The 14753-nt window shown below is 60.4% G+C and overlaps 1 protein-coding gene across 1 annotated transcript in view; it reads right to left on the bottom strand.

Moving 5' to 3' along the window:
• The window catches only part of MUC5AC (mucin 5AC, oligomeric mucus/gel-forming), a 43287-nt gene that overhangs the window by 11268 nt on the left and 17266 nt on the right, over positions 1–14753 (bottom strand). Inside the window, exons 23-32 of the mRNA XM_063608031.1 lie at positions 14566–14679; positions 14277–14456; positions 13229–13468; positions 12663–12819; positions 11674–11802; positions 11306–11468; positions 10639–10682; positions 10362–10550; positions 8097–9665; positions 2937–5957 (exon numbers count right to left, since the gene is read on the bottom strand). Of these exons, the coding sequence (XP_063464101.1) occupies positions 2937–5957; positions 8097–9665; positions 10362–10550; positions 10639–10682; positions 11306–11468; positions 11674–11802; positions 12663–12819; positions 13229–13468; positions 14277–14456; positions 14566–14679 (5806 nt within the window). The remainder of the gene's footprint in view (positions 1–2936; positions 5958–8096; positions 9666–10361; positions 10551–10638; positions 10683–11305; positions 11469–11673; positions 11803–12662; positions 12820–13228; positions 13469–14276; positions 14457–14565; positions 14680–14753) is intronic.

Here is a 14753-nt window from a genome sequence, read left to right as displayed (position 1 = left end):
CACCTCGTAGTTGAGGCACATCTTGAAGGGTCCCTGCTGGTCCTGGTTCCGGCACACCAGGCCCTCTTCACGGCTGCACTGCACCACCTGGCCCAGGTGTTCGATGCTCACCTCCGGGTGGCTCTCTGCTCGGCACTGGAGCCTGGTGATCTCCTCCGGTCGGCGGCAGATTTTTTCCCCACTCCTGATGATGTTGTTGTAGGTTTCCTTGTCCCCGCCGTGGGGTCCAGGGGATGGAAAGTCCACGTCAAACCACTTGGTCCAGGTGCACCGGGGATGACAGTCTCTGGTGACTGGTTGGGAGTGGGTTGTCTTGGATACAGAAACACGGCTTGTGCTGGTCTTTGAAACAGAGGCTGTGCTGGTGGTGGGAACGGGGCTGGGAGTAGTTCCAGAACCGGAGGTTGTGCTGCTTGTAGCAGCTGAGGTTTTGCTGGTCTGTGGAGTGGAGGTTGTGCTGCTTGTAGGGGCAGAGGTTGTGCTGGTTATATGGAAAGAGGTTGTGCTGGCTGTAGGAGCAGAGGTTGTGCTGCTTGTAGGGGCAGAGGATATGCTGGTCTGTGGAGTGGAGGTTGTGCTGGTTGTAGGGGCAGAAGTTGTGCTGGTTATAGGAGCTGAGGTTGTGCTAGTTGTAGGGGAAGAGGTTGTGCTGGTCTGTGGAGTGGAGGTTGTGCTGGTTGTAGGGGCAGAGATTGTGCTGGTCTGTGGAGTGGAGGTTGTGCTGGTTGTAGGGGCAGAGATTTTGCTGGTTATGGGAGCAGAGGTTGTGCTAGTTGTAGGGGCAGAGGTTGTGTTGCTTGTAGGAGCCGAGGAAGTGCTCGTAGGAGCTGACGTTGTGCTGGCTGTGGGAGCAGAGGTTGTGCTGGTTGTAGGGGCAGAGATTGTGCTGGTTGTAGGGGCAGAGATTGTGCTGGTTGTAGGAGCAGAGGTTGTGCTGCTTGTAGGAGCAGAGGTTGTGCTGGTGGTAGGAGCCGAGGTTGTGCTGCTTGTAGGGGCAGAGGATGTGGTGGTCTGTGGAGTGGAGGTTGTGCTGGTTGTAGGGGCAGAAGTTGTGCTCGTTGTGGCAGCAGAGGTTGTGCTGGTTGTTGGGGCAGAGGTTGTGCTGGGTGTAGAAGCAGGGGTTGTGCTAGTTGTAGGGGCAGAGGTTGTGCTGGTCTGTGTACTGGAGGTAGTGCTGCTTGTCACCAAAGTGGTTGTCCTGGATTTCTGCCAAGAGTAGGTGCTCTGAGTCAGGCTGGTGGCTCTCCCACTAGGGGTGCTAGGAGCTGTCACAGGTGTGGAGGTCACGGGGCAGCCTCTGGGGGTCTCGCAGCAGAGCACACGCACCTCGTAGTTGAGGCACATCTTGAAGGGTCCCTGCTGGTCCTGGTTCCGGCACACCAGGCCCTCTTCGCGGCTGCACTGCACCACCTGGCCCAGGTGTTCGATGCTCACCTCCGGGTGGCTCTCGGCTCGGCACTGGAGCCTGGTGATCTCCTCCGGTCGGCGGCAGATTTTTTCCCCACTCCTGATGATGTTGTTGTAGGTTTCCTTGTCCCCGCCGTGGGGTCCAGGTGATGGAAAGTCCACGTCAAACCACTTTGTCCAGGTGCACCGGGGATGACAGTCTCTGGTGACTGGTTGGGAGTGGGTTGTCTTGGATACAGAAACATGGCTTGTGCTGGTCTTTGAAACAGAGGCTGTGCTGGTGGTGGTAACAGGGCTGGGAGTAGTTCCAGAACCGGAGGTTGTGCTGCTTGTAGCAGCTGAGGTTTTGCTGGTCTGTGGAGTGGAGGTTGTGCTGCTTGTAGGGGCAGAGGTTGTGCTGGTTGTAGTAGCAGAGGTTGTGCTGGTTGTAGGGGAAGAGGTTGTGCTGGTTGTAGGGGCAGAGATTATGCTGGTTGTAGGAGCAGAGATTGTGCTGCTTGTAGGAGCCGAGGTTGTGCTGCTTGTAGGGGCAGAGGATGTGCTGGTCTGTGGAGTGGAGGTTGTGCTGGTTGTAGGGGCAGAAGTTGTGCTGGTTGTGGGAGCAGAGGTTGTGCTGGTCTGTGGAGTGGACGTTGTGCTGGTTGTCACCAAAGTGGTTGTCCTGGATTTCTGCCAAGAGGAAGTGCTCTGAGTTGGGCTGGTGGCTCTCCCACTAGGGGTGCTAGGAGCTGTCACAGGTGTGGAGGTCACGGGGCAACCTTTGGGGGTCTCGCAGCACAGCACACGCACCTCGTAGTTGAGGCACATCTTGAAGGGTCCCTGCTGGTCCTGGTTCCGGCACACCAGGCCCTCTTCGCGGCTGCACTGCACCACCTGGCCCAGGTGTTCGATGCTCACCTCCGGGTGGCTCTCGGCTCGGCACTGGAGCCTGGTGATCTCCTCCGGTCGGCGGCAGATTTTTTCCCCACTCCTGATGATGTTGTTGTAGGTTTCCTTGTCCCCACCGTGGGGTCCAGGGGATGGGAAGTCGACGTCAAACCACTTGGTCCAGGTGCACCGGGGATGACAGTCTCTGGTGACTGGTTGGGAGTGGGTTGTCTTGGATATGGAAACATGGCTTGTGCTGGTCTTTGAAACAGAGGCTGTGCTGGTGGTGGGAACGGGGCTGGGAGTGGTTCCAGGACCAGGGGTTGTGCTGGTTGTAGAAGCAGAAGTGGTGCTGGTTCTAGGAGCAAAGATTGTGCTGGTGGTGGGAACAGGGCTGGGAGTGGTTCCAGGACCAGAGGTTTTGCTGGCTGTAGAGGCAGAGGTTGTGCTGGTTGTAGGAGCAGACGTGCTGGTTGTTGGGGCCGAGATTGTGCTGGTTGTAGCGGCAGAGGTTGTGCTGGTTGTAGGAGCAGACGTTGTGCTGGTTGTAGGGGAAGAGGTTGTGCTGGTTGTAGGGGCAGAGATTATGCTGGTTTTAGGAGCCGAAGTTGTGCTGCTTGTAGGAGCCGAAGTTGTGCTGCTTGTAGGGGCAGAGGATGTACTGGTCTGTGGAGTGGAGGTTGTGCTGGTTGTAGGGGCAGAAGTTGTGCTGGTTGTGGGAGCAGAGGTTGTGCTGGTTGTAGGAGCAGAGGTTGTGCTGGTCTGTGGAGTGGACGTTGTGCTGGTTGTCACCAAAGTGGTTGTCCTGGATTTCTGCCAAGAGGAAGTGCTCTGAGTTGGGCTGGTGGCTCTCCCACTAGGGGTGCTAGGAGCTGTCACAGGTGTGGAGGTCACGGGGCAACCTTTGGGGGTCTCGCAGCACAGCACACGCACCTCGTAGTTGAGGCACATCTTGAAGGGTCCCTGCTGGTCCTGGTTCCGGCACACCAGGCCCTCTTCGCGGCTGCACTGCACCACCTGGCCCAGGTGTTCGATGCTCACCTCCGGGTGGCTCTCGGCTCGGCACTGGAGCCTGGTGATCTCCTCCGGTCGGCGGCAGATTTTTTCCCCACTCCTGATGATGTTGTTGTAGGTTTCCTTGTCCCCGCCGTGGGGTCCAGGGGATGGGAAGTCGACGTCAAACCACTTGGTCCAGGTGCACCGGGGATGACAGTCTCTGGTGACTGGTTGGGAGTGGGTTGTCTTGGATATGGAAATATGGCTTGTGCTGGTCTTTGAAACAGAGGCTGTGCTGGTGGTGGGAACAGGGCTGGGAGTGGTTCCAGGACCAGGGGTTGTGCTGGTTGTAGAGTCAGAAGTGGTGCTGGTTCTAGGAGCAAAGATTGTGCTGGTGGTGGGAACAGGGCTGGGAGTGGTTCCAGGACCAGAGGTTTTGCTGGCTGTAGAGGCAGAAGTTGTGCTGGTTGTAGGAGGAGAGGTGGCGCTGGTGGTAGGAACAGGGCTGGGAGTAGTTCCAAGACCAGAGGTTTTGCTGGCTGTAGAGGCAGAGGTTGTGCTGGTTGTAGGAGCAGACGTTGTGCTGGTTGTTGGGGCCGAGATTGTGCTGGTTGTAGCGGCAGAGGTTGTGCTGGTTGTAGGAGGAGAGGTTGTGCTGGTGGTGGTAACAGGGCTGGGAGTAGTTCCAGAACTGGAGGTTGTGCTGCTTGTAGCAGCTGAGGTTTTGCTGGTCTGTGGAGTGGAGGTTGTGCTGCTTGTAGGGGCAGAGGTTGTGCTGGTTGTAGTAGCAGAGGTTGTGCTGGTTGTAGGGGAAGAGGTTGTGCTGGTTGTAGGGGCAGAGGTTGTGCTGGTTGTTGGGGCCGAGATTGTGCTGCTTGTAGGAGCCGAAGTTGTGCTGCTTGTAGGGGCAGAGGATGTACTGGTCTGTGGAGTGGAGGTTGTGCTGGTTGTAGGGGCAGAAGTTGTGCTGGTTGTGGGAGCAGAAGTTGTGCTGGTTGTGGGAGCAGAGGTTGTGCTGGTCTGTGGAGTGGAGGTTGTGCTGGTTGTCACCAAAGTGGTTGTCCTGGATTTCTGCCAAGAGGAAGTGCTCTGAGTTGGGCTGGTGGCTCTCCCACTAGGGGTGCTAGGAGCTGTCACAGGTGTGGAGGTCACGGGGCAGCCTCTGGGGGTCTCGCAGCAGAGCACACGCACCTCGTAGTTGAGGCACATCTTGAAGGGTCCCTGCTGGTCCTGGTTCCGGCACACCAGGCCCTCTTCGCGGCTGCACTGCACCACCTGGCCCAGGTGTTCGATGCTCACCTCCGGGTGGCTCTCGGCTCGGCACTGGAGCCTGGTGATCTCCTCCGGTCGGCGGCAGATTTTTTCCCCACTCCTGATGATGTTGTTGTAGGTTTCCTTGTCCCCGCCGTGGGGTCCAGGGGATGGGAAGTCGACGTCAAACCACTTGGTCCAGGTGCACCGGGGATGACAGTCTCTGGTGACTGGTTGGGAGTGGGTTGTCTTGGATATGGAAACATGGCTTGTGCTGGTCTTTGAAACAGAGGCTGTGCTGGTGGTGGGAACGGGGCTGGGAGTGGTTCCAGGACCAGGGGTTGTGCTGGTTGTAGAGGCAGAAGTGGTGCTGGTTCTAGGAACAAAGATTGTGCTGGTGGTTGGAACAGGGCTGGGAGTGGTTCCAGGACCAGAGGTTTTGCTGGCTGTAGAGGCAGAGGTTGTGCTGGTTGTAGGAGCAGACGTTGTGCTGGTTGTTGGGGCCGAGATTGTGCTGGTTGTAGTGGCAGAGGTTGTGCTGGTTGTAGGAGCAGAGGTTGTGCTGGTGGTGGTAACAGGGCTGGGAGTAGTTCCAGAACCGGAGGTTGTGCTGCTTGTAGCAGTTGAGGTTTTGCTGGTCTGTGGAGTGGAGGTTGTGCTGGTTGTGGGAGCAGAAGTTGTGCTGGTTGTAGGAGCAGAGGTTGTGCTGGTCTGTGGAGTGGACGTTGTGCTGGTTGTCACCAAAGTGGTTGTCCTGGATTTCTGCCAAGAGGAAGTGCTCTGAGTTGGGCTGGTGGCTCTCCCACTAGGGGTGCTAGGAGCTGTCACAGGTGTGGAGGTCACGGGGCAACCTTTGGGGGTCTCGCAGCAGAGCACACGCACCTCGTAGTTGAGGCACATCTTGAAGGGTCCCTGCTGGTCCTGGTTCCGGCACACCAGGCCCTCTTCGCGGCTGCACTGCACCACCTGGCCCAGGTGTTCGATGCTCACCTCCGGGTGGCTCTCGGCTCGGCACTGGAGCCTGGTGATCTCCTCTGGTCGGCGGCAGATTTTTTCCCCACTCCTGATGATGTTGTTGTAGGTTTCCTTGTCCCCGCCGTGGGGTCCAGGGGATGGGAAGTCGACGTCAAACCACTTGGTCCAGGTGCACCGGGGATGACAGTCTCTGGTGACTGGTTGGGAGTGGGTTGTCTTGGATATGGAAATATGGCTTGTGCTGGTCTTTGAAACAGAGGCTGTGCTGGTGGTGGGAACGGGGCTGGGAGTGGTTCCAGGACCAGGGGTTGTGCTGGTTGTAGAGGCAGAAGTGGTGCTGGTTCTAGGAGCAAAGATTGTGCTGGTGGTGGGAACAGGGCTGGGAGTGGTTCCAGGACCAGAGGTTTTGCTGGCTGTAGAGGCAGAAGTTGTGCTGGTTGTAGGAGGAGAGGTTGTGCTGGTGGTAGGAACAGGGCTGGGAGTAGTTCCAAGACCAGAGGTTTTGCTGGCTGTAGAGGCAGAAGTTGTGCTGGTTGTAAGAGCAGACGTTGTGCTGGTTGTTGGGGCTGAGATTGTGCTGGTTGTAGCAGCAGACGTTGTGCTGGTTGTAGGAGCAGAGGTTGTGCTGGTGGTGGGAACAGGGCTTGGGGTAGTTCCAGGACCAGAAGTTATGCTGGTTGTAGAAGCCGAGGTTGTGCTGGTCTGTGGAGTGGAGGTTGTGCTGCTTGTAGGGGTAGAGGTTGTGCTGGTTGTAGGGGCAGAGGTTGTGCTGGTTGTAGGGGAAGAGGTTGTGCTGGTTGTAGGGGCAGAGGTTGTGCTGGTTGTTGGGGCCGAGATTGTGCTGGTTTTAGGGGCAGAGGTTGTGCTTGTTGTGGGAGCAGAGGTTGTGCTGGTGGTGGGAACAGGGCTGGGAGTAGTTCCAGGACCAGAGGTTGTGCTGGTTGTAGAAGCAGAAGTTGTGCTGGTGGTAGGAACAGAGATTGTGCTGGTGGTAGGAACAGGGCTGGGAGTAGTTCCAGGAACAGAAGTTGTGCTGGTTGTAGGAACAGAGATTGTGCTGGTTGTAGCAGCTGAGGTTGTGCTGCTTGTAGGGGCAGAGGTTGTGTTGGTTGTAGGGGCAGAGGTTGTGCTGGTTGTAGGAGCAGAGGTTGTTCTGGTTGTAGGAGCAGAGGTTGTGCTGGTGGTGGGAACAGGGCTGGGCGTAGTTCCAGGACCAGAGGTTGTGCTGGCTGTAGAGGCAGAGGTTGTTCTGGTTGTAGGAGCAGAGGTTGTGCTGGTGGTGGGAACAGGGCTGGGAGTAGTTCCAGGGCCAGAGGTTGTGCTGGTTGTAGCGGTAGAGATTGTGCTTCTTGTAGGGACAGAGGTTGTTCTGGTTGTAGGGGCAGAGGTTGTGCTGGTTGTAGGGGCAGAGGTTGTGCTGGTGGTGGGAACAGGGCTTGAAGTAGTTCCAGGACCAGAAGTTGTGCTGGTTGTAGGAGCCGAAGTTGTGCTGGTCTGTGGTGTGGAAGTTGTGCTGCTTATAGGGGCAGAAGTTGTGCTGGTTATAGTAGTAGAGGTTGTGCTGGTTGTAGGAGACAAAGTTGTGTTGGTTGTAGTAGCAGAGATTGTGCTGGTTGTAGTAGCAGAGGTTGTGCTGGTTGTAGTCGCAGAGGTTGTGCTGCTGGTAGAGGCAGAGATTGTGCTGGTTGTAGGGGCTGAGGTTCTTCTGGGTGTAGGAGCAGAGGTCGTGCTGGTTGTAGTGGCAGAGGTTGTGCTGGTTGTTGGGGTCGAGATTGTGCTGGTTGTAGGGGCAGAGGTTGTGCTTGTTGTGGAAGCAGAGGTTGTGCTGGTGGTGGGAACGGGGCTGGGAGTAGTTCCAGGACCAGAGGTTGTGCTGGTTGTAGAAGCAGAAGTTGTGCTGGTGGTAGGAACAGAGATTGTGCTGGTGGTAGGAACAGGGCTGGGAGTAGTTCCAGGACCAGAGGTTGTGCTGGTTGTAGAAGCAGAAGTTGTGCTGGTGGTAGGAACAGAGATTGTGCTGGTGGTAGGAACAGGGCTGGGAGTAGTTCCAGGACCAGAGGTTGTGCTAGTTGTAGAAGCAGAGGTTGTGCTGGTGGTAGGAACAGGGCCGGGAGTAGTTTCAGGACCAGAGGTTGTACTGGCTGTAGAGGCAGAGGTTGTTCTGGTTGTAGGAGCAGAGGTTGTGCTGGTGGTGGGAACAGGGCTGGGAGTAGTTCCAGGACCAGAAGTTGTGCTCGTTGTTGGAGCAGAGATTGTGCTTGTTGTAGCAGCAGAGGTTGTGCTGGTGGTAGGAGCAGGGCTGGGAGTAGTTCCAGGACCAAATGTTGTGCTGCTTGCAGAAGCAGAGGTTGTGCTGATGGTAGGAACAGGGCTCAGAGTAGTTTCAGGACCAGAGATTGTGCTGGTTGTAGGGACAGAGGTTGTGCTGGTTGTAGGAGCAGAGGTTGTTCTGGCTGTAGGAGCAGAGGTTGTGCTGCTTGTATGGGCATAGGTTGTATTGGTCTGTGGAGTGGAGGTTGTGCTGGTTGTCACCAAAGTGGTTGTCCTGGATTTCTGCCAAGAGGAGGTGCTCTGAGTTGGGCTGGTGGCTCTCCCACTAGGGGTGCTAGGAGCTGTCACAGGTGTGGAGGTCACGGGGCAGCCTCTGGGGGTCTCACAGCAGAGCACACGCACCTCGTAGTTGAGGCACATCTTGAAGGGTCCCTGCTGGTCCTGGTTCCGGCACACCAGGCCCTCTTCCCGGTTGCACTGCACCACCTGGCCCAGGTGTTCGATGCTCACCTCTGGGTGGCTCTTGGCTCGGCACTGGAGCCTGGTGATCTCCTCAGGTCGGCGGCAGATTTTTTCCCCACTCCTGATGATGTTGTTGTAGGTTTCCTTGTCTCCACCATGGGGTCCGGGGGACGGGAAGTCCACGTCGAACCACTTTGTCCAGTTGCACCGGGGATGACAGTTTCTGGTGACTGGTCTGGTGTGGGTGCCCTGTGTGATGCTGGTTGCTGTGGGCCCACCCCTGGAGGTTGCCGTGGGTTGCTCTGTGGAGGCCGAGGGCATGTGTGTGGTGAAGGTGGTCTGGGTCTGAGCTCTGGTTGGATGTGGAGTCGGCCATGTCGTTGCGACGGTCTTTGGCGGTCTGGTGATGTCTCTGCACACGTTCACCGTCTCGCAACACTGGATGCGGATCTCATAGTTATAGCAGATGGGTGGGAGCTGGTTCTTATTCAGGCAAATCAGCCCCTCCGTGCGGCTGCAGATGACGTCCTGCCCCAGGTCTGCCAGCGGCGTATTGGGGAAGCTCTCTGCCCGGCACTGCACGCTTCGAGGACTTTCACAGAATGTGTATCCTTCGTCTCTCAAATTTTGAAATGTGTCAAAATCTCCACCATTTATTCCGGGAGCAGGGTAGCTGCCGTCGATCCACTCGGTCCAGGTGCAAAGCTCCTGCAGGCAGGAGGATGTGCTGGGCTCGGTGGGGGTGGGCTTGCTGGAGACCACGGAGGTCCCCGGGGCCATGGTCGACATGGATGATGTTGATGTTGCCGGCACTGGCGGAGGGCTGGGAGTTGAGAAAGTTTTTTTGACAGAGGTAGCGGTACCTGGGGCAGGTGTCGTCCTGGCTGTAGAGAGAGCCACGGTGCCAGGTGTGCTGCTAGGGGCTGAGGAGCCTGAGGCCTGTGTTTCAGTGGTCTTGGAGGTAGTTGGAGGAGTGGTCTGGGCTGGACTGCTAGAGGTGGAGCAGGCTAGGGGCGTGCAGCACTGGACCCTGATCTGGTAGTTGTAGCAGAGCCCCGATGCCTGCTCCCTGTTACGACAGGTCAGCCCCACATCCGGGCTGCACTGCACACGCTGCCCCAGGGCTCGGAGCGGCACTCCGGGGGCGTCCTCGGCTCGGCACTCCACCGACCTGGGTGATTCGCACACCCGGTACCCATGGGCACGGAGGTTCTCCAGTGTGTCGAAGTCACCGCTGTCTGCGCCCCGTCCAGGGCGGCTGACATCCATCCATGGTGACCACAGGCACTTTTCCCCACAGACCGGCGGCAGCGAGGCAGAGGCTGTGGGCAGCCTCGTCCTGGGAGAAGTACCTGCTGTGGTGGGCCAGGCGCTGCTCGGAGGGCCTGTGTGCGCGCTGCTTGGGCCATTGCTGGGGGTGTGCGTGGAGCTCACGACTGTGGGCAGAAGAGAAGGCAGCTGAGCATGAGAGGCCGGCACTTGGGGGCCGCCCCCGCCCCTCCCTGCGGCTCTGTCACCGGTCTGGAGCTGCGCCAGCAGGTCTGTCTTCCTGTCCCCACCCACGGTCCCTGCTCAGAACCCACATGAGCGGCACAGGTTCTGAAGAGCCAGGCGAACTGACTGAGTTTTAGGGAAGTGGCTCCCAGGCCATGCCCTGAGCAGGGTCCACACATCTGTGCCCCAGAACACCTGAGTTCCAGAGCTTTCTACTCTCAGAGAAGCTCAGATGATGCCTTGGGGCCCTGAGACATCCCCCAGAAGAGGGCGAGGACATGGGGGTACCTGAGCCCTGAGCAGTGTGAGGCAAGTGATAGCCATGCATCCCCGGGGCCAGCCTGGGCTGCCAGACCCCTGACACCCCCATGAGGCCAGGCCCGGGGGCTGCTGAGGGCAGGACTTGGACGCCAGGCCTGCTGGGGTGACTTGGAGGCCAGGCCCTCCCCACTGCAGGTGGCTGGCGGGGAAACAGCAGGTCATCCCCGAGCCCGACTCCCTGCTCCTCGATCCCTTCTTGATCCTCAGGGGCTGCCGCCCATGCCCAGAGCTGCTGTGACATCAGCGTCCAGCAAGGGCAGCTGTGCCAGGCAGTGGGAGGGGCTCACCCTGGGGCTCCTCGGCCGCATTTGCCTTACCAAGCGGGGGTGTGGAGAAGGAGAAGGTGGTTGGGGGGACAGGGGTGGTGGGGCTGCAGGGGTAGACCCTCCTCTCAATGGTGCCGTTGGCCCCGCAGCGGGCGGAGATGCAGCCACCCGTGCCATCCGTCGTGTGGTAGATGACGTCCCCTGGGTGGAAGCGCTGTCCATTGTAGGTGCAGACACAGGCTATGGGGACAGAGGGCCCAGGCCCATCAGAGGCTGGGCGCAGACAGAGACCCCCGGACCCCAGCCCCAGGGGCTGCCGGCCGCTCACCCTCAGCTTTGTAGGTGCACTCCACGCCGCGCTCCGTACAAAGGCTGGAGACAAGGAAGAAGGGCAGGCCGATGCGTGGGGGCAGCCGTGTGCCTTCCACGGGCATCCCATGCTACCAACGGCGGGCAGGGAGCAGCTCCAACAGGGGTGGAGTTCCCTGGGCACTGCATTGCACCCCCGGACTGGGGGACAGGAGGCCGGCCCCACCTGGGTCCCAGCAGTTGTCTCTCCAGCGTCAGCCCAAGGTCCCTCCCTCGTGGGGCCCCTCCAGTCGGGGGCCAGGGGAGGTGGGTGCCAGAGTGGAGCCATTACTTTCCAGGGGTGATTTTAATGGGCATCCTTCCGGTGGGGACCCTGGGGCTCCATCTCAGCCCAGCTTCACCCTGCCGCCCCCTGAGCCCCTCGAGCCTGCTCCCCAGAGGTTGTGCTGGTTTTCTGCCCAGAGGAGCCCTACACCCAGTCCCGCCTCTGGGACTCAGGACATGGGGGTGCTGGTCCCTGAGAAGCTGATGTCACAGATGCCTGGGCCAGGACAGGACCCACAGCTTCAACTCCAGTAACGGGGAGGTCCCCAGCCCTGCCGCTCCCAGCCCCACCCAAAGCCCAGGCCGTGGCCAAATTCCCCTGCATGCTGCAGGCTCCATATTCCTCCCACCAAAGGACTCACCAGGACTGGCAGTTCTTGTCCGAGGGCACCACTGCACCTGGCCGGTAGGACTTCCCATGGACGTGGCACCGTGGTGGCAGAGGCGGGGTTGGGCAGGTGGCCACACACTGCATCTTGTCCTCATCAAAGATGGGAGCCTCTGGTGGGCACTTGGGGTAGCAGCCTGCAGGCCAAAGAGGCCAGAGTCACAACCAGACCGAGTGTCGTCCGCCTCGCTCCGGAGGGCTCCGCCCAGCCCCCAAGCAGCGGGCCTCGCCGACAGCACCAGAATGTGCTGGAAGCTGGGGCCACAGAGGCTTCTCGAGGGGCCAGGAGAAGGCCACAGGCGGCGGAGCCCAGGCCACCCCTCCCGACCGGCCCCAGCCCACCTTCCAGGCCCCGGACGTCCCGCAGGCAATCTCCGCGGGGGTTCCGGCAGGTGCGCAGGCAGGGCGCCCCGCAGGGCTGGTAGTGCCACTCGCACTGGCCTTCGGGGTTGTAGTAGTCGCAGAACAGAGCTGCAGGGAGGAAGGAAGGGCTCGGTGGGGTCCCAGGAACTCACTCGCAGAGGCCCCGCACCCCAGGGCTGTTCTAAAGCCGCTTCCCTCCCCTGCACCTCCCGGCCATCGCAAGATGGGGACAGGGGAGGGTGGGCCAGATCGGGACCCCCCAATTATCAGGGTGCCACGGAGGCTGCCACCAGAGTGGGGTCTCCAGTCAGAGCAGATCCAGCAGTGCCCGTTCCCGGCAAGGCTCCGTGTGGGCTAGAGCTGGGCAGCTCTGCTGACCCCACTGCCCAGAACGTTCTACCACGCCAGCAACCCGTCAGCCATGCCCTCCTCCCTAGAGCTGGGCAGCTCTGCTGACCCCTCTGCCCAGAACGTTCTACCACGCCAGCGACCCATCAGCCACGCCCTCCTCCCTAGAGCTGGGCAGCTCTGCTGACCCCACTGCCCAGAACGTTCTACCACGCCAGCGACCCGTCAGCCACGCCCTCCTCCCTAGAGCTGGGCAGCTCTGCTGACCCCACTGCCCAGAACGTTCTACCACGCCAGCGACCCGTCAGCCACGCCCTCCTCCCTAGAGCTGGGCAGCTCTGCTGACCCCTCTGCCCAGAACGTTCTACCATGCCAGGGACCCCTCCGTCAGCCACGCCCTCCTCTCTAGAGCTGGGCAGCTCTGCTGACCCCACTGCCCATAATGTTCTACCACGCCAGCGACCCCTCCGTCAGCCACTCCCTCCTCTCTGGGCCCAGGTGTTTCTGTTTATTTGGAAACCTTCCCCACCCGCCCCACACCCCACGCATCAGCGGCGAGTGTGGTGGGGCACACGCTGCCGGCGCTTCCTGTTCTTCCCCAGGTGCCCACTCGCACTCACGGCAGATGCTCGGGGTCCGCCAGGACACACACAGGCCTACTTCATGGCAGGCCTGGGCGTAGGCGGCCACAGCCGTGCAGAAGCACTCGCAGTCACCCCCCGAGTCGCAGGCGCACGCGTCGTTCACGCAGGCCTCGTAGTACCTGGCCGGTTCCACCTGAGGGAGACGGGGCTTCAGGTTCCAGGGACCCCCCCACCCACCCAGCGGGCTCTTGGGGACCGGGCCCATGCTGGCACATTGACCGGGGCCGAGTTCCAGTGGAGCTCAGGGAGGGCGAATGCCCATCCCCAAGTGGCCGGCTGGGCCCATCTGGATATCCACAGTGCCTGGGGCTTCCTCGGCAGCCCTTAGGGTTAACACCCCCCGGGGCCCCGAAACCATAGCTGACAGGTGTCAGAGCTGGAAGCCCAGCCCCTCCACGCGAGTCCATACCAGCGCCAGTCCCAGCAGCCCACACCCTTGGTTGGCAGCTGTCCCCCAGCCCCCATTCCCTTCTCCCTTCTGGGGGCTCCTTGGGTCACCATGACCCCCTTGGGCCCAGAGAAACACCCCCCGGCCAGCGTACGTGTGCGTGGCAGGCGGCGAAGGTGGGGCCGTGGAGGATGCTGCACTGCTTCTGGGCCCAGGACTTGCGGAAGGGGTTGGCCGTGCAGGGGTCCTTGGGCGCCAGGGCATCTGGGCAGGAGGGGGAGAGCTTCCAGCTGTTCCCAAACTCCAGCACGTCCCCCACCACAGACCAGCTCCGCGTGGCAAAGTCATTAACGGCGATGTCGTCGAAGTTCCCACACAGGCCGCAGACCCTGCCCTGCAGAGGCACCGGGAGAGGTGGAGGTGGGTGCAGCAAACCGAGAAGGCCAGAGCCACCCTGCCCCGAGGCCGCCTCCTCCCACCCAGGGCCACCCTGCCCTGTGGCCGCCTCCTCCCACCCAGGTGGCCAACAGCGACCACAGGTGCTGCTTCCTCCTTCCCACCTCCAGCTACACCTGGGGAGGCCCCGGGCAGTGCAGCTGAGCACCGAGGGCCGGGGCCAGACGCAAGCCCCTCCTGGAGAAAAAGAAGCTGACGTGGCCTCGAAGGACCCGCCTAGTCCTGACCCCGGCGCCTATGCATGGCACCTCACTGGGAGATGGGGTCTTGCAGATCGAGGTAATGAGTGGGTCCTGAATCCAGTGCCTGGTGTCCTTATAAAAGAGGGAAACTTAGACCCAGTCACAGGGAGGAGGCCGCGTGAAGACCGGGCGGCGATCCAAGCGATGTGGCCACAGCCAAGGAGCGCTGGGGACCCCGGCAGATGCAAGGGGCCAAAAGGAGCCCCCAGAGCCTTCTGAAAGAGTTCGGCCCTGTGGATGCCCTGCTGGACTTCCAGTGTCCAGGCTGCGGCCAAATCCGCCAGGGTGCGGGCCTTTGCTCTGGCCCCAGAACACTGACACCCGGCCAAGGAGTCTCCTGACCCGCTGCCCTTGCCAAGGCTCCGTCCCCCCCACTTCCCACCCCGCTTCCATCTTTGTGTTTCTCTCTGTGTCTCTGTGCCTCTCGTCTCTGCCCACCTGTTCCACGCACCCCACCTCCAGATTTCCAGCCGGCCCTGGCCTGGACGAGGGGCATAGTCTCACCTTGAACTCGGGGCTGAGGTTGATGAAGATGCTGGTCTTCTTGTCCCACAGCAGCACCAGGCCAATGTCGGTGTCCACCACCAGGTAGATGCCCATCTGCCGGATGGTGTATGGCACCTCCTGGCTCTCGTCCGTCCCGATCACCTCCACCTTCCCATGGCTTAGCTTCAGCTCGAAGCCCTGCATGGCAAGGGGTCACTCAGGGCCCCCAGCAAGAACCCCAGCCCACCTGACCAGACGCTGCCATGGGAGCCTCCTGGAGGGCACGCGACCGCCCGGCCTCGCTCACCCCCAGGAAAATCTTGATGGCCTTGGAGCAGGTGGTCCCTGTGGTGCCGCAGGGGACGTTCTCGGTGACAACACGGAAGGAGTCCTGGGTGCTGTCTTTCCCGCCACAGTGGTTCTGGGGAAGCAGAGGCCGTCAAGGACCAGGCAGGCCCTGCCCTCCTTCCCGCAAGGAGGATGAGGCGGGGACAA

Source organism: Pan paniscus, chromosome 9 (genome assembly GCF_029289425.2).
Source record: "Pan paniscus chromosome 9, NHGRI_mPanPan1-v2.0_pri, whole genome shotgun sequence".
In the NCBI taxonomy this organism is placed as follows: Eukaryota; Metazoa; Chordata; class Mammalia; order Primates; family Hominidae; genus Pan; species Pan paniscus.
Note: the sequence above shows the minus strand (reverse complement) of the source record. Positions and strands in the feature narration are given on the sequence as shown.